We start from the raw sequence: 19,042 nt of genomic DNA, 5'->3' as shown, positions 1-19,042 counted from the left end.
CTGAGAAATATAGTCTCTTGAGTTCAGTCTTGCTGTATCCCCCCTGGAGAACATGCAACATTCCAGAGTGGAGATATTCTGTGTTAGGGGTTTGCTTTCAACATATCTTGGGGGGGATTTTATTCTCAGTGAGCCAAACCACTCCCTTTTCATTGTCTGTTGCTTCAATTGTGTCATTGTAGATCTGCAGAGGTGGCAGCGTATGACAAGGTCCCACCTCCAGACAGTCTGTAAAATGTTAGGGCAGCCTCTGCAAACATCAGGTGAGAGTCTGTAGTGTGCAGGAGGTCCATGAAAGGTAGAAAAGAGAAGGTGGCTTCTTGTCAGATGGCTCAGATTTGCTAAGCTGCTATTTCCAGTGTTAGAGAAGCATAAAAGTGAAACCCTTCCTTACTCATCCTCCCCACAAAAGGCAATGAGGTAGATGACATCACACCACTAACCACTTGCTCTTGAAGGAGCCAGTTTCCAACAGTTTTTGTAGAATCAGGAATGTGACGGCAGGGAGCAGAGGAGTCAAACAGGCAAGAGTAAAGAGGGCTGTCCTGAGTGCTCTGAGCTCAGCGGTCTGGTTCCTGATGGTTGGCGTCTGTGGCATCTCTTTTCCTACTGGTGTGAAGCCATTCAGGAGAGTTGACTGTCAAAAATTTTCTTCTACCTCTTGGGGAGGAGAGGAATTTGAAAGCAAGGGTGATCTGTTTGTTTTCCTGGATGTAGTGTAATAGTGGAGCTGGGATGCTGTGGAAAACCCCAGGAGACACCATCCAGATGTAGTGTTAACTCTCCTGGCCTGCCTCCAGGTATCCATCCCTCCTGAGATGGTCACAGCATACAGCCAGCCAGAAAGCCTGGGGATTCCCAAAAAACAGCTGAGATTACTGAGTTGTAGTGGTGGACAAAGGAGAACTTGATGGTGTAGATAAATAACTCATAGCCAAGCCCTCCTTTAGAGTTACGTTGCTGAGCTGATTCAGTTTCCCGAAGATGTGAGGAATTTGTAGGGTGAGGTGAGGAATGAGGTGAAAAACAAACTAGCAGAATGAATATTGGTGTCAAAACGGCCCAGCAAATCCCTTTGCTGCTCATTCCTTCAGGTTGTCTTCCATATACTTTACTTTTCCATGCAGGAGCCTCAACCCACTCTAAGCTCACCATGAACCTTATCCATTCCTGGTTTGCATTTCTGCTGGGTACTTTGTGCTCCTGAACAATGGCAGAGCTATACCCCTGCTGCATTTTTGCTTATTGATTTACCTTAGCGAAGAAAAATGAGGCAGTAGTGGACTGCTAACTTTCCTAGGAAAACCATCAGGATTATCATTGCCTGCTGCCTTCCTCCAAGGCAACCATGAGCACAGACCCTGCATAAGGTGGGGAGAACAAAGAGCAGCAAAAGCCTCATTTGGTATCAAAATATGTACCCCAAGCTGAGACCCCCTTTCTGTCAAGATGTTGAAGTCTCAGGAATTACAAACCCATGGCTCTTTAGCCAGGTAGGAAGGGGAGAAACATCTCTGTGTATCCAAGCAAAACAGGCTGAGCACAGCCCCTGGCCGTGCAATCCAGAATTTTGATGGGTTTATTTCGTCAGCAGCATCCTGTGCTCTGGAAAGGGGAGAGTGGAGGTTTTCCAGAGCCCAGCTGAGCTGCCGACATGTTCACATCTGTTTCCAGCTACGCCCTGCGCCGGCTTTCTGGGAGGAGGAGGGGAGGATTTGCCTTTTTTACGGCTCTATTTTTATCTTGCTCCACGAGGCTTCACCACTCCATGTTTGCAAAAGCTAAAATTCAAAACATCCTGGGGAAGGCTGCCGGGGGGAGATGCTGCGCAGATTCCCACATCGCTGCCCGGGGTTTCACCGAGCACCATCTGGCAGTGCCGACTCCCACGCCGCTGGCGCTCGGGCGGGTTGAAGGCTCACGGACCAGCTCCGGCTGCCGCCGGGTTTATCCCTGTTGTTCCCAGAAGAGCCGAGGGAGATCGTTCTCTGGGCTGAGCTGGAAACATGATGCCTTGGGGAAACACTCGGGTGGGAAGGATGCTTGGCCTCGCCAACTCTTAGCTTACCCTCCCTATATCCGAGCTGAAATTGCTTCAATTAGAGATTGCGGTAAATCATTTTAGCTAAACCACCGCAAATACCCTTGTGGATACTCTTTAACCAGCTTACCCAGCTTTAGCTCGCTTCGGAAAGGAATCAATTCTGCTCCAATCTTATTTCAGTTTGGTTTCAATGGAGTTAAGCAAGTCCACACCGGTTTTAATTAAGACTAGTTTGAAACCAATTATAGTAAATTAATAGAAGTTATGTTTTATGCCAGGGTGAAGTTCAGAACTTTGACTGAGATAGGAAAATCCGAGTTCATGTCAGAGTCTGCCTGGCTCATCCAGAGCAATGTGGGGGCACTTTGGATACTGTAGGTCTCAACACAGCTCAGCCCATCAAGCAGCCAGACAGCCTGAATGTTCCAGGGTGATGTACAATATATATTTATAAGGGCCTTAATATAGATCCCTAATTGCCTGTCTCGGTTGATTTATAGTGTGGCCACGCAGGCGATGGGAACAGCATGAGCCGCTGGTGAGCGCTCAGGGATGCACTGGGGGTTTGCAGACGTTCGCTGTGCTCTGCTTGAGCTGGCACTCATGGCTGGGGGAACAGATGTTGGTATTGACTTAGATGATCCAAGAAGCCCACTTGTGTCCCTGGCTCTACCCCAGTCTGTGAAGGGAATCCAGGGAAAGGATTTGTTAGCCTGGCACCCTGGGCTGCAGGAGGTTGATGTAGTCATTGGTAGGACAAGGGATAATGGTGTAAAACTGACAGAATATGTTTAGCTTAGATATTAGAAAGAAATTCTTTATTGTGAGGGTGATGAGTTACTGGCACAGGTTGCCAAGAAAAGGTGTGGCTGCCCCATCCCTGAAAGTGTTCAAGGCCAGATTGGATGCAGCTCTGAGCAACCTGGTCTAGTGGAAGGTGTCCCTGCCCATTGCAGAGCGGTTTGAACTAGATGAACTTTTAAGGTCCCTTCTGTGATTCAATTTTAAGGAACCCAGGCTGATGTGGACTCACTGCGGCCATAGAGCTGCAATTCCCACATGCCTTTTGTCATGTTTCACTGCTCTGATGTTCCTCTGAGCCCAAAATTCCCATTTGTTCCTATTTTAGTGGATGTCTGGACTGAGTTTCATCATTGCTCTGAGCATGGATCTTTCTTCTACCAGCTCCCTCCTCCATGCATGATTAAAAAAAAAAGTGGCAGAGCTGTGACGTGCCACCAGCCCCAGCTACGTTAACAGCAGATCTGGCAGGTTACGGATCTGCAAAGTCTTGCTTCAGGAAAGGCAGAGAGGTGCAAGCTTCAATTAATTATGCCACAGTTTTCTTAACACTTCTTCCTGCTTGTCTCTCGTGCTTCAGAGAAACACTTGACAAGCTGCTCCTACAGTTCTGTCGGGCTGGGAATGCCACTGTGCTGAGCTGTAACCCGCAGGGCAGCGAGCTGAGCTCTGGGCTACGCCAGGAAGGGTTACACCATGGCACACAAGGTGCCAGCCACTTCCTAGACATCCTGTAAACAGAGAAAACGGGAAGTTTGGAGGATTGGGAGGCTTTGGAAGAGAATTGCTTTACCTGCTTGGAAGAAATATAGCCTGTTTAAGCTCCATCTGAGGTTTGGTGGAGCCTTTTACAGCCTGGCAGATTCCTTCACCCTGGTTTCTCACTCCCAGCATTACCCCTAGAGAGCACTGGCAAGGCTTCTCTGGCATAGGGTGCCACAGTGGAAACATTCTTTAGGAATACGCAGGCATAGCTGCTGTGCACCAGGTGGGCAAAGGATGGAGAAATGATCCCTGTGGAGTTCAGTCTTAATGCTCCCAGAGGCAAAGGATGGTGAAAAGACTCCCTGGAGTGGGCAGATTCACCTGCTTTCTTCTAGGAAAAACAGGGCACAGTCTTGTTTTCACCATCCCTGTATCCCAGTCCTTCCTTGCTTCCAGGCTGGGCAGAAGGGTCCAAGGTTCAGGAACCAGTCGATGGAAGACAACAGCAGTACTGAAGATCCTGCAGACTAGCTGGGATCTGATCTTCAAGGCAATTGTGACTTTTGGATACTCAGCTGATCCAGCAGGCCTCTAGCTGAAGATGCGGGAGATGCTGCACCACTTCAGAGCACATATCTAAAGGTGCTTGTGGCTGGTCTGTCTTGCAGCCATACATCTCCATACAGCTTTGTCCTGTGCACAGCAGAAGTGCTGGTCCTGTCAGGGAGGAGAAAAAATGCAGCCTCTTCCTGTTTTTCCTTTGGGATGTCTTTTAGGATATGTAATGTTTGGCTAGAAGGCATGCAAGATGACAATGAGGCAGAAAGCTGGCTTTGCTTTGTGGAGGGAACACTGTGACATTGATGCTGCTGTGGGCCTCAGAGAGACTATTTTTGGGGTCTTGAGAAGAGAGAAACTCCAAGATCAGACCTTCCCCCAGACAAGCTACAGCACTGAAGCGTTGTTAGCTGGTGGGAATGAAGGTGGCATGTCCTACCTGCTGCTAGCTCGTGTTGCAGCGCAGCCAGGCTTGGGTGCCTTGGAGTTGCTGAGAAAATGGGCAAGAATATCACTTTGCAGCTTTGAAAGACAGTTTCTGCTTGGTCTTCACCTGCCTTCCCAGGCTCTGCTGGGAGTTTCGAGGCTGAGCTGCAGGCAGGCACAGTGGGAAGGCAGATCTGCCCCATGTCACCTGCAGACTATGTCTCTGCTCCCTTTTGAGCAGTGCTGAGCAGCTGTATTGACGACACGTGGGGCATGGCTGCATTTTCATGCTGGGTACTCCCTGCCTTCAAACAAACACACCTTTGTTTTGGAGCACATTGGCTCGGCTGGATCCCTTTTTTTTTTTCCTTTGCCCAGATCATCTTCCCTGCAGCTGAGGGGAAACATGATGCAATGGTGAACACTTGTGCTCAGGGAGCTGCCTGCTTCAAAGCCTGGTTTGGGGTTACAGATATACCAAGGGGTGGGTGAACACACAGCTCTAGGGGAAAAAGGACACCGGGTTCTGGTCAGGATGACCTTGTATTTCATTTTCCTTTTTCTTTGGCTCTGTATGTTCTCTTAGATGTTAAATCCAAACCTGGGGAAGCTGCCCTGCATGTATCTCTTGTGTATCATTGGGAGAGGCAGGATAGAAAACAGACAAGCAGCTTTTCCATCAGCTTTCCTGGGCTTTGGCAGCTTAATTACATCTTTAATTGGCTGTTCTGTGCTCCACTGAGTGTCCATAGAAGCAGACAACATCCATAAATCAAACTGCTCAGATTTCCTTTGGTTATCTGATGGAAATAGTGTGTGGAGAGTAGCCTTGGGGTGCTCATGTGTGCTGGCTTCCCTCCTTACCACAGTTAGACGTGGCCTTTCTGAAGGAGAAATTAAGGAAGAGAACTCCCCTTTTTGCAAAGTCGCCTTTGAAATGCTCTCTCCAAACATTTGCTTTGAGCGCCCGTCCAGCTAAATAAACCATCTCCCCTGGGGTTTCACTGTGGGAAAAGCAATCTTTACCTGCCAGCTCCCTGCTCTTGTGTTTGGAGGGGATATTTCCCTGAGCTGGGAGCTGCCCCTTTCCCTGCCCTCCCTGCCAAGAGTCTCAGACCAGGACAATCCCTAAGCCTGGAGCTCTGCTGTGGTTTGACCAGTACTTTATGGTAGCCCTGGGGCACATTGTATATGACACTTGTACCAAGTGGCTCCTGCTCAGGGAAAATCATATCACCAAGTGTAAACTGGTGTCTGTGCTGTGGCCCAGGGCTGAATGTGTGTCTGCCACTACGTGCACACTGGGCTCAGGGCATCTGTGGCTTATGGGGTTGGATTACAGGCTCTTCAACTCACCAGCAATCTGGTGGTTTTGGGATGAGTGTACATGCCATATCTGAGGAGATGGGATTGGCTCAATTTAGAGCCTCAGGCACTCCTTCTTCTACCAGCTACTGAAGCTGAATAGCTTTGGGATGAACTCCCAAAAATCCCATTTTAACCCCAGGTGCTGCTTCCAGGGCTGTGACCACCATAAGATGCTTTCCCTTGGGCTGGAGAGAGCTAGGACAGGGCTGGCTCTGCTTGAACCAACCAGATGTGGTTATATGAGTCTTGAAAATCTTTCCATGCCCCTGCCCTTATCATCTCAGTGCTGTGACCATGTTTTCAGTGTCTGCTCTCTCATCAAGGCTTTGGCAGCAGGGCCCTCACAGCTCTAATTTGCTCTCCCCTTGCCTCCCCAGGTACAAAAGGCCTGGAGTGCTCACCCTCCACCCCCACCATGAACTCCTATTTCTACAAGTTCATGATCAACCTGCTCAAGCGCTTCAGCAGTGAACGGAAACTTCTGGAAACCAGAGGAGCCTTCATCATCAGGTCAGAATACCCCACCAGCCTCACTGAAGCCCCTGAGCACCCCTGGGACTGGTGGGATGGGGATGGCAGGGTCAAGCAGCCCAAGTACTATATTCATTCAGAGCCAAAACCATTTCCTTGAGGAGAGGAAGCTTGAGCTTCCCTCACTCTCCCACGAATGGTTTGGAGCAAACAGGGTTTGTCTTTCACATGTCAAGGCACCATATTTCTCTCTCCCATCCCCAGAGGCAAAGTGGCTCCTTATTAAACAATGTTGTCAGAGCCTGTTTTGTTAAGAAACAACTAGACCAGCCGGAGCACGAAGACAGACTTGCACTCGGAGTGCCAAGCTGAGTGAGTCCCTCCAGCCAGCTTGGCGAGATGCTCACCCATCCAAAGCCATGTGTTTCAATGCGTGGAGTTGGGAGATTTTCCTTCAGCTTTTTAAGGAGCTGTGGTGGAGACTGGAGAGCCAAATGCTGTGAAGGCTGGAATGGCAAGTGTTGTGGCAGCTGGCAGGCAGTCATCTTTATTGCAATAAAATCTGGGGCAAGGGATATCCATTCCTCAGCTTGCCGGGAAATAGCAGGGTTAATGGTCGAGGCGAGGTGGAGAAATCAGTGAGGAGGTTGGTGGAATCAGCTGGCAGGACCCTGGGTTTTCCTCCCTTGCTTTCAGGGATATGGCATCAAAATGAACACGAGAGAGTATGAGATACAAGCCATGCTTCTGTGGGAGAAGAGAGCCACCTCTCCAAAGGCACAGGAGTGTGCCAGGTATTGATGAAGGGGTCCCATCACTGCAGTGAGAAAATACAGCATGCAGAGTTCCCAAAATTTGCTAAGCTGAGCTGGGTGTGTCGTTGTATCTGCTTGGGCAACAATTTTTGCCCAAGTCTGGATTCATCCTAGAGACAATATCCCATTCACAGAGTCCACCCTCCTCTCGCCAGTCAGCACAGCCCCCAGGATAAGCCACCCTTGGCTATGAAGTGGCCTCATACTGTGTTAGGGAAGCAGGGTGACCAGAGTGACCACTGCTGAGCCACCTCCAGCTGGAGGAGCCACCTCCAGCTTTTTCCCTCCAGTTCTGGCAGGAGGAGCCTTGGCTGGCAGGCCCAGCTTTCCCAGCAGCCAGCCAGAGGTGCGGTGAGACTGGCTCACAGCAGCTCAGCAAGCCGGGGCTTTTTACAGTGACTCATGCCCCAAAAAATTTGGTAAAGCAAAAAAAAAAAAATTAAGAAATAGATGACTCTGTCCTTTGTCAAGTCACGTTGTTGCTCATATGGGGTAGATGCAGGACTGGAGCCAAAGTGGTGGTTCTGGGAGGGTGAGCCGTGCCCTCAGGTACCAGTGATTAACTGAAACCTACTGATGGTGGGTAAAAGACTGGTGTAAACTAACATCTCTGGTGCTTCCAGAAAAAGCAAGATGAAAATAGAGGAGAAAAACTTTTACAGGACGCTCTGGCAAAGATTGATCTCTTGCCGGAGAGACTCAGTGAATGTGGGAGCCTCATGGAGCTATTTTTAGCCACTTTCCAAATTGAAGCCGTATGTGCGTTCCCACGTTACATCCCTCCCCTGTCCACAAGCCAGCTCAGCTGTTTTGCACAGCAGGGTGAGAAGCCAGCCTCATGTTTGACTTAAGAGATGCTGGTGATGTTTCATCCTGAGCTGGAGAGTGCAAGGGGGATGCTTGAGAGACCGGGACAGCATCTGCTGAAGTGTGGTCCAGGACCACTGCTGCCTCTTTCCCAGGCTGGCCTAGGAACACTGAAACAGGGAAGGAAGATAGACCTGTTACATTTAGGCAATGATTTCCAGCTGAAGGATTAGTGTTCACAGGAAAGGGAAATGGGAGACAGGGATTTTATTCAAGCACAGCACAGCAGTTTTCCCTGTCACGTTGCTGGTGGGCAAATTCAAAGGTCTGTGAGGTCACGCAGGGGATCTGCGATTAAAGGTAGTTTATTTCTAATCCCGCCCGAGTTTGTTCATTCTTGGCTTCTGACTCTGGAAGGACTTTAGACACTCTCCTGATATGTCCTCAGAGTCACAGAGACAGAGGTTATAGTACATTGCGTGCTTGAGGATGGGAATGGGGTTTGACCAGTGATCTCTGCAGGAGGTGGGACCGTCTCTTGCTCTGTAAGGAGCTGTGGTCTCCAAGACATGTAGAACTGCTCCAGAGCCTGCCTGGTGCTGGGAGATGGGTGGGAGAAGTACCTGCAGCCCTCACTGGCAGAATTCACCCTTGAAGCCTGGCTCAGGCAGGGATAGGGGCTGTGATGTTACCTCCCACCTTGATAAGCACATCTGAGGCCTTCCACCCTTCTCACTAATTGCCCTGGCTGGCACGTGGCCGTCCTGGATTCACCGGAGCCCTTAAGCAAGAAGCAAATATTCCCGTTCAGCTGCTGACCTCTTGGAGCAGCAGAAAAATGCAGAGGAGCTTCCAAAGCATCACGTGGCTCCTTGGAGCAGCACGGCTGTCCTCCAGGCAGGAGCCCTGTGGAGGGAAAGCTGCTTGGCTGGTCAGGAGGCAGGCAGCAGAGCGGCACCGAGCTTTTCAGCTCACACTGAGATTTACAGGCTAGATTTAATGCCTGTTGGTTGGTACCAATGCTACGGGATGGCAGGATTAAGGGAGAGGTTAAGCCCTGCTGCATGGACATCAGTGTTGCTGCTTGGAGCAGTGTGAGGATAGGGCTGGCTGTCCTTGCAAGGAGCTGTCTTCTCCCCTCTTGCATCTCCCCAGGGGTGGTTGTGCAGTTCCTGTGCTGTCCCCAGGGTCAGTCTGAGCTCCAGGAGCTGGTTCAACTGGCTAAGTCAAGCCTAGCACCAAAACAGCCAGCTTTTTACTGCTCTCTGAGATGGAACAGCTCAGACATTCATGGCTGATATACCTTGCCACAGCAAATGAGCCCTCTGGGATATGGGATGTGCTTGAGTGGCTGGAGACATCCCTATGCATGTCGTGTGTGGATGCTTTGAAGTGCAGGGCTTAATTTTGAAGCCCAGCAAGGCCATTTTCTTGCAGAGCAGTGGCACCCTGGGGCAGAGAGGATGCCTGAGTCAGCACTTTGTTCCCCAGGCACAGCCTGCACGCAGGGGTTGTCTCAGCTTGTTTTATAGAGCTGTTAAACAAACCTCCACACTGCCTGGCACTTTCTCACAGGGTGTTTTCTGAGGTTAAGCTGCTTGGAAGAGGCCCTGGCATGACTTTTCAACCACCTGGCATGTGATGGACCTGGTGAGACTTGTCCATTTGACTGGGGATGGTCCTTGGCCTTTGCGGGGTATGCTTGAACCCTGTGGGGACTGGTCAGGACAGCTGGCTGGCTCTGCATCCACTCTGGAAGACATAGGCTGGAGCATATAAGGTTGTTCAGCCAATTTATGGCATTAGCTGCAGAGCTGGAAAATCCCAAGTCTCGTGATGGGGCCACAGATTTATAGTTCCAGCAGATGGGAAAAGTTCACCTGGCTGGAAATTCTGACTGTTCTTAAGATCTCAAAGCCCTGCTGGGATGAGGCCGGTGGAGAGCTGGATAACAAGGACAGAGCTGAGGACAAAGACTGGCAAGTCACACTGGGTGCATGAAGGGCTGTACATGATACCCTCGGGGCTGGGGTAGCCAGTCCCTCTTTTTGGGCATGACAGGGCTCTTCTGCCTCTGAGAGGCTGAGGCTGACTGTACAACACCAGTTTCTCCACAAAAAGTAGTGAAAAAGACACAAAGTGAGCTTGAACCTGCTAACCAGGCTGAGGAATCAGAGAGGAGGGGAGCAGAGGGCTGGAGGAGCATGGAGCACAGACATCCATCCCATGCTCTTGGCAGGCCCACAGTGAGGTGCGTGTTAAATTGCTTCTGACTGGCCTGCCTGGCATTCCCAGGGCTGTACTCTCAGTCTGGGAGAGTGGGAAGGGAAGGGCTGCCTGCCAGCATCCCAGTGAGCAGGGCTGTCGGGAGGGAGTGAGATGGGGGTTTAGCTGCAGTTTTGGATAGAAAGGGATGCGCTGGGGATCCTGTACAGAGCCAGTGGGTGTTTGTTTTGGTAATAAGGGGGTGCTCACTCCTCCATACTGCAGTGAGCCAGTGTCCCCCCCAGCCCCATCCTGGCTCCCACCTCATCCCTAACCATGTCCTTTCCTCCTGCTGTGCTGTCCTCACTTTGCAGCCCCTCACTGGAAGAGGCTTAGGAGCTGAGGCTAATGAAAACCCTCCTCCCAGGCCTGGATGCTCTTGAGCTCCTCTGGACACGCATTTTCCTTGACCAAACACCCCAGTACCTCCTGGTGATCTGGAGGCACCCAGTGCTGGGATGCAGGACCCACTCCTGCTCCTTCCTCTGGATGTGCTGATGCCACTGTGCCCCCTCCAGCTCCCATTGCCAAACTCATGCCCTGAAAATCCCTCTACAAGTGAATCAGGGCTGGAGGGGGGACACGTGTCACCTCTTCCTCTCTCCCACCCTCCGTGCCACTGCAATGCAGAACAAAACCTGCATTTGTTTTTGCGTGAACCATTTGGCTTGTACTCAGCAAAGTGCAAAAAAAAAAAAGAAGGGGAAAAAAATGGAGCCTCTTTGATAAACTGTGATATGAACTCGGGTAAAATCCAAACAGCTGTGAGTGCTACAAGGGAAGCTTCTGTGTTGGGAGGCAGCGAGCCTGCGAAAATCCACTGCTCTGCCTGCCAGGATGCTCGCTGGCCGCCTGCCCTCCGGCTTTAATGAACTGTGCACTCGCCATCCCCCTCCTCATGCCTCACCAAGAGGAGGAACAGGAGAAAGCTTTTTAGTTTGTGTGTTTTTTGTGCATTTGCAAAGCCAAAAGAGGGACTCCCTCTCACCCAAGGCCCCAGCCAGGCACAGGGTGATGGAGCAGGGTGGTGAACTTGCCCAGTTCTGCAGAGGTCAGAGGGCTTCTCATCGTTCATCTGCAGCCCATTCCTCTGTGTCTCCCTTTTCATTCTCCCTGCTCCCAAAACCTCCTCTCCTCAGTTTGCCACGAAACCCCATGCCTGGAGACCAGAACAGTGCTACAGCGATGTGGTAGCTTTCCTGCATTCTCCTTCTGCTCCAGGCTTGCACTGTGAATGCCCTCCAGGGTCTCCTCAGGCTCCTATGGGATTTGGAAGAAAGCCAGCAACCCCACTGTATCTCCAAAAGCCCCCAGCTCTCAAATTGCCTCTTTTACATTGTACAGTGAGTTCCACAAGCCCACAGGAGCATGTGCTTATTGAGGTTTTAATTCACTTAGGCTCTGGGACATCATTCTGGACTTTCTGACACCCTCCCAGCTCCATGAAGCAGGAGCAAGAGGGGAAAAACCCAGTTTCCCCCAGAGTAGAGGTTGGCTCTGGAGTAGAGGTTGCCCCAGCAGTCACCAAGAGCATGAACTTCACAAGGAGGAGCCTGGTTACCCTGCCAAAGGATTATCCCTGCTGGGAGAGCAGGAGCTGGGCCAGCCCTGGCCAGCTGACTCCTGGGGCTGTATCCCCCAGGGAAGGACAGGAGATACCTCCACTGAGCTACAGGGGCTGGATAAGCTGCGGTGCACCAGGTCCTGGAAATGAGTTTGCTGTGCTAACCCACCAAAGCTGCTCCAGGACCAGCCGTACTTGGAGTTGCTTTGAAACATTTGATGGGTTTTCCTGTAGAAAAATGGGAACCACATGTGAGCAGCAGTGCCGGCGTGGGCTGGGACTAATTTGGGTCAGTGAGAGGGTGGAGGGGAGGAAGGGGAAATGTGCATAGGAAAGGAAAACCCTCACAAAACGGCCAAGTTCCTTCAAAGGGCAGGTCCCCAGGTAGGGATATCTGCTTCCTCCCAGCACTTTCCCTAGGATCACAGCAAGAGTGCTGTGGAAGGAGGGAGCTGGGAGAAAGCGAACACAGCTTCCCTGTTTGCTGACTGTCATGTTCTGCAGAGCAGGGATTCAGCACAAGCAGCTTCCAAAGTGTCTCCCAAATTTTCTTTGACTGGCTGATGGGGTGACGACCCTCATCATGGGGAAGCAGCTTAACCTGTCTGATCCTGTTGGTTGGGCTCGGGTCTTCTGATGTTGCTTCCTTTTCTGGCTCTGCAGCTGTGACAACTCAGTTTATTCATCTTTGTGGAGGGAAGAGCCAGGACAGGAAATCAGGCTGAGTAACAGTGTTTTTCCCCCCACCTGTCTTCCAGGGGATCTTGCTCAGTTATCCCCCAGGCGCAGGGCACACTCAGTTAAAAACTGAGAAAAGCTCGCCTCAGCCAGTGGATCCAGCTGGGCACTCTGCTACCAGGATGGGATGTCCTCAGATAAGAGATCTCTGGATGGGACATCTTTAACTCCCCACTGAAGGCATAGAGCTGTGCAAAAGCCACCTCGATTGGAGTTCCTGCCATTCAGTGCTCCTTCCCTTCGTGAATGAGCTGCTCCTTGTGTTCAGCTGCAGATGGAGCTGGTCCTCTCAGAGTATTGGGTGCTCTTTTAGGGTCCTGGCAGGGCAGGGAGCATCCATCTGCTCTCCTCTCATGCATCTACGGGCCTTGGAGGGTTTGAGGGAGCAAGGCTCCTCAGGCTGAATCCCTCCTTGGGATCCCTCCAGGGATCCTGGCACAGAAGGCAGGACAGGCCTTGTGATCCAGTGCAATGCTGAGAGGCAGTGGGCATGGAGGCAAGCCTGGCACTAAATCTGAAATAGCATCTGGGGTGTCTAAACCATGGCATAAATGGGGTATTTTTTCAGCTGACACTTGAGTGGGAAGTGCAGCAGGGCTAGCTGAGTTATGGGCACCTCTTTCCCTGAGCTCGAATTGTTGGCAGAAGAGACAAGGCAGCTTCACCTCCCACCCCAGGGTACACTTACCCCTGAGCCATGGGATGCTGCCGCCTCTTCCCAGTCCCTCTTTTCCTTCCTTCTGGAAAGCTTCACTCTCAAACACAGAGTGTTTTCCTGCCATAGCCTATCCCTCTGCTTTCAGAGGTCTAGAGATAGCCAGCAGGACCATTTTCCCTCAAATTTGCCTTCCCTATGTGGGGATCCAAAGGCCCATCCATCTCTAGGACAGCAACCTGCTCCTTGGCCATGGTTTTAGGAACAAAAGCACTTTTGTTTCTTCACCTTAAAGCAAAGTGATGGGGTAGGGTGAGCAGGGACCACAGCTCCCATCTGTGTACAAACTGTGCACACCCTGAACAGGATCAGTCTCTCCCAGCTCCTGTTGCCACAGCTTTGCACCCGCTCCTTTAACCTATTTTATTTGCAGTGATGAGAAATTATAGGGGGAGAAATAAGGCGCTTGTCAGTTTTCTTGAAAATTAGGCCACAGCTGTCAGCCTGAAAGGGAAGCGGACGTCTCGAAGGAAAGATCTGCTGCTGCTGCTCTGCAGTTCTCCCCCACTCCCAAGCCAGCCCCTACCCTTCCTCCCCTTCCAAACAGAGCTTGCCCGAACACATCAGTGCCCAGTGTAAGTGCCCCTCTGGGAACAGGTTCTGGGGGGCTCACTTGAACATGAGTTCTTCCTCTCAGCTGGGGTGGTGGCTGGAGCCAGGCACGTGCTCTAATGCTGCTGCTGGTGCCTCCTGCCTGGGGCTTGAAGCCCCAGGAGCCCAGGGCAAGACTTGCCTGTCATCCGTTTTGCCATCGAGTCACTGGCAAGTTTAAAAGTTGGAAAAGAAGTGCTTTGGGGAGGTAATTTTTTGCTTTCCTAGAGGGTTTGAAGGGGAGATTTGCCTGTTTTTCAAGTGAGCCTTTTGCAGATGCTCAGATGTTCCTACAGGATTTTGTAAGCTTTGCAGGTCATCAGTGACTCATCAGTGCAGGTGCTCAAGGCCAGGTTGAATGGGGCTTGGAGCAATCTGGTCTAGTGAAAGGTGTCCCTGGCCATGGCAGGGGGGTTGAAATGAGATAGTTTTTAAGGTGCCTTCCAAGCCAAACCATTCCAGAATTCTATGGGCAGGGATAGCTTTGTCCATAAGTCACTATAAAGTTTCCTCAAGGAAAGTCCTGGCACACATCAGCTTGAGCAGCTGGAGACTGGTGCTTGTTGTCTGTCTAGTGGGCTTCACCTTGGAGGAGCTGTCACATTCATCTGTGTTATGCTACAAGTTGGGCCATACCTTGGGCTGAGTAGACTATCAAGTTTCCAAATTTAGTTGTCTTAGCTTCTGGCCCATTCCAAAGGATATTACTCTTCCTTCTCCTTGCAGCAGCCCTATTTCCCTCTTCTGTTTGGTACAGAGTTGCAGATATCTCACTGATCATAAAAATGTTCAGAGGTGATGGATATCTGCTTGGAGATCTCAAGGTGATCTCACTGAAGGGCATTTTTCTCCAGTCATGTCCAAGGTGGGAACAAGGCTGGGTTCATCACGAGTCAAGATGGAGTGGATGTGCCCAGCTTCAGGCTGGACTATCAGCTTTAGTGAGCAGTGAGGCAGCCATCCTGCCAGCCAGGACAGGGACCTCCCAGTGTCCTGATGTCCAGGGCGAGCATTAGGAGGAGTAGAAGCCACAGGCTGAGACTCGGCAGGATCACAATGCTGTTTCACCAGTTGAAGCTGGCCTGAAATGCTAACGTACATTTGTGCTGTGTTCCTCTCAGGCATCCGTCTTGGCTGCTCTGGGGATCCCCAGGGATCCCTGGGGAGCGCCTTACGCTGAGGCGGCCGCGGCCCAGCGCTGAGCTGGCACCGCGGCTCCATCGGCAGTTGTCATGCTGACGGCTGCTGCCAAGCAGACGCTCCGTGGGAGGGTTTTCTTGTTTGCATGAAACACTCTGCACCTTTCCCTTTTCAAGCAAAGGCATCGCAGGGCTTGTCTCCTCCGGCTTTCCGAGATCCACACATCCCCTCCCAGAATCCACACATCTCCTTCCCAGATCCACACATCCCTTCCCAGGATATGCACGTCTCTGGTCTGCAGCTTTCACCGAGTTTCTCTGGGGAGCTTGATAACCATTCCAAGAAACCAAAGCTGATGAGTGTCCTTCTCCTCCCCAGACCTGCCTCCTGCAGAAGGAGCTCCCCTGCTCCTAAACCTCACAAACCCTTCTAAATCCCTTACATAAAATGCTATGAATTTTGTAAAGCAGGAGCTGCTGGGGTTGCTATGGTTTCCCTTGCCCAGAGGAGCAGCTCTGGAGCCTGGATTGAGGAAAGGGGGGGATTTAAATGGAGGACAGGGATTTTCTCTGCTGATATGGAGGGAAAGGATGGGACAATGACATCCTCCTGCCTTCCCCACTTGCTCTCTTCTCCTTCTCCCCTTCACATCCTAATTTTATCTATGCTTTCTCTGCAAATTCCTAAAGGATCCCAGCTGCTGGGCCAGGCTGGAGATGTTGCTTTTGCTGGCAGGAGAATTTCAGGGGGATAGGGAGGGGCACTGGGTATCACAGAGGCTATGGATTTCCTGGTTGGGTGGGTTAAGCCAGGGCATCTGCTGGGGAGCCTGGGGTGTGGAGGAAGGGATAGCCTTTGGGAGGAGAGAGGAAGGGAGCAGAGGAAGAGGAGAGTTGGGAGGAAGTATGGAGGGGCTCTGCCCTCCTCACAGCTGTGGAAGTTGTTTTGAGACCCATAAGCAGAAAAGTGGAGCAGAACCCCTCAGAGCATCACTCCCAGGCCTCAGCCAGCTCTTTCCACAGCTCAGGCTCTGTCCCAATTGCTGGAAGTGGGACGAGACATGATCCTCTCCCTGCTGGGGCCCCGTGTCTATTAGCCCAGAGCTAATAAAGCGAATCACTGGTGCTTAATGAAGAAGCACCTGCTTAATTGAACACAGCGGGATGGTGCTCAGCATGGCCAGGCAACGGGACAGGACCAGTGTTTCCCCCCAGGCACCCCACAGATTCCAGAGGAGGAGATGGTTCTGCAGTGAGACTGGATCTCATCTTACTTTTTTTAGACTTTAGGTGAAAAACAAATGTTCACCCTCTTCAAGCAAACATTGGTCTGGCCTGAGCCTCTGCCACCCTGTTCCTGCATAGTGGCTTGGGGCAGGGGACAGGGCTGAAGTGGTTAAAGGGACGAGCGGGCAGGATGGGAGCTCTGACAGCTCCCTGAAATGATGATGTTTAGATTAGCTGGTTTCCAGGCATCGAGTTGTCAAAGCAAGAGGGCTGGGAGGGATGCCGGGACTTGTCCTTAATTGGAGATGTGGCTCTAAAGCCACCCCATCTTGCCAACATCCTCTGCTCCAGCACACTGCCCTGCAGCAACTCCCTGCCCCTGTACGATCCCTGTTCTGCTTGTTCCCATATCTCATCCCACCCCACTGACCATTTGTGTGATGAGAATTCATTGTGATTGACGTTGCTGTGCTGGCAATTTGATGGCTGCTACATAAGAGAGACAGGAGGACCCTAGGGTGACATGGCCACGCAAAGCTTGTGGTGACCTCTGTGGCTCTTCCCTTGGCCAGCCTCGTGTTGTCAAGAAGTCCTTTAGGTAAGGGGAAGGGCAGGGTCCTATGACCGCGGCAGAGGCTGGAGGTGACCTGCTGGGTCCCTTGGGAGCCCCATGGTGGCTCGACATGTCCCCGAGGCATGGTCGCGCTGCAGGTAGATGCTGCCTCCCATCTGCCTGCAGCTACATTCCTTGGCTCCGTATGAAAGGCTTGAATAACCCTTTTAATTTAAGGAGTTAAATTTTAATGGCCTGAATACCACATTTCATTATCGCCATGTGCCTGCACTGCCGGCTGCGTAACATAACCAATGTGTGCCATGATGTTCTGCGGCTCCTGCCTCCCTGGGGACACTTCTTACCCTCTTCTTCCATGCCAGGAGATCCTTGGGGACTCTCTGGGTCCCCATGAGCAAGAGGATGCACATCACCCATAGGGATGCAGGGAAAGTTTCAGGGAGAGACATCCTGCTGGAATGATGCTTCAGGAGGATTAGCCAGTTCCTTTCATCATCACATCATGTATGTATGGGGAGATTTATATAATTAAGGGGTGTATATATGTGTGTGTGTGTGTGTATATATATATATACATTTATTTATTTATTTATTTATTTATTTATTTATTTATTTATGGGCTGTATATATCCAGGATATGTTTATGGTGTGTACATATAAGGGGTATGGCTCCTACTTTCCATCCCCTCTGCCCTGTTCCCTTCCACAGCCACTCCACTGGCATCTCAACTGAAGCCACCTGTCCTCTGTTCAGCCCCTTTCCCTGCCTCCTCCCAGCCAGCCTGGCATTCCCCTCATGCCATCAAGCCTCCCAGGGAATGGGCTCCTGGGGACCCTCCCACCCCACCAACAGCCGCCTGGTGCTAGCAGTTGAGTTCAGCTGCTGGCTGCTGTCGCAGAGGCCAGCAGCTGCAGGACCAGCCAGTTGTCCCCTCCTTTGGGGACTGCTTTTGGGATATGCCGACCACGGGGCTTCGTGGAAGGGAGTTCGATGTCTCTGCCAGTGCCATAGGAAGATGCTGTGCACTGGCAAACTTATTCTGCTGGTGGATCCCAGAGAGTCTGGGGTCAGCTGGAGGGGCCGGTGTCCAAGCGGGACAGCATCCCCACGAGGTGACATGGCTCTGAAGCAGAGGGACAGTCTCCACACAGCTACTTCTCTAATACCCCAATAGTTTCCAGTTCCCCAGTGCCACTGAAAGGAAAGGGGAGAATCCCAACCCTTCCCCACTAATCAAAACCAGGCCTGAAATTAGAAAGCAGCTTGCATTCAGCCCCCTGCTCACTGTGAGCACAGCGTTCACCAGCCAAATGGCAGAGCTTCTATTTATGGAAAGTGAGAGCCTTCATTTTCCATGGAGGACTGGTAGAGGGGGAACCTGAAAGGCATCCTTTTTGTCATGGGGAAGCTTTGGACGTTACTAAATTGCCCTCAGTGCTCCCTGGCACTGTTTTTCTTATTTAAGCTCTTGCTATAGTCTTCTTGCCTGGAAGGTGTAAAACACCGTCTTCCCCACTAGCCATGAGCATTGCAGCCTGTCCCAGTTGTACTGGTGCCCCAGCCACTTCACTGTTGAGACTAAAACTATCCCAGTGTTTGTCCCTGGAGAACTCATCCCTTCTTTGAGGCACATTAAACCATCTTATTTCATGGTTCAAGCAGCACGGCTGCTGGAGGAAGTTTGGCAAGGATGGGGCATCCAGTTATCCCCCCTCGCTGGAGAAGGGTAGCATGGAGCCACCTTACTCCTGGGCTGGGCTTGGTCCTGCCCAGGCTGGGCTTGCTTTGCTGCAGCTGGCAATGACTGGATCCTGCCTGCAATGCTGAGCTATTGATTGGCTTTTGGCTCCATCAGGCTGGACTAAAAGCCTCTGCCTTCCCCTTTCCTCCCTCCATGCCTCACTTTCCCACCACTCTCCCTCCTCCAGCCAGCCTGTGTCCAAGCGGCGAGAAATCAGGGAAGCGTTTTCATCCCCATGAATGCAGCCAGTTACGTAAGAATAATTGGGATAAATGAGCTTATTTATCACAGCCTGTTCCATTTTAGCGGGGTCCAGGGCAATCGCCGGGTTGGGTTACATAAAATCCCGCACAGAGCATCTCATTGTCTGTCGGCAGCCACGCGGGATGCGGGAGCTGCCGAGGGAGAGCAGCCAGGGCTGGGTGAGGAGGGAATGGATTATTTGGCAGGACGAAGAGGTAGGAGGAAGGTGGGGGGTTTCTTCCTCCATGT

The 19,042-nt window shown here is 51.4% G+C and overlaps 1 protein-coding gene across 3 annotated transcripts in view; it reads left to right on the top strand.

Moving 5' to 3' along the window:
- Window positions 1–19,042, top strand: part of VAC14 (VAC14 component of PIKFYVE complex) — a 58,399-nt gene that overhangs the window by 31,984 nt on the left and 7,373 nt on the right. For all 3 annotated transcript variants that reach the window (XM_053987582.1, XM_053987583.1, XM_053987584.1), the window contains one exon: window positions 6,280–6,412. In XM_053987582.1, the coding sequence (XP_053843557.1) occupies window positions 6,280–6,412 (133 nt within the window). The remainder of the gene's footprint in view (window positions 1–6,279; window positions 6,413–19,042) is intronic.

Source organism: Vidua macroura, chromosome 11 (genome assembly GCF_024509145.1).
Source record: "Vidua macroura isolate BioBank_ID:100142 chromosome 11, ASM2450914v1, whole genome shotgun sequence".
NCBI lineage: Eukaryota > Metazoa > Chordata > Aves > Passeriformes > Viduidae > Vidua > Vidua macroura.
This window is presented reverse-complemented; position numbering and strand designations above follow the sequence as displayed.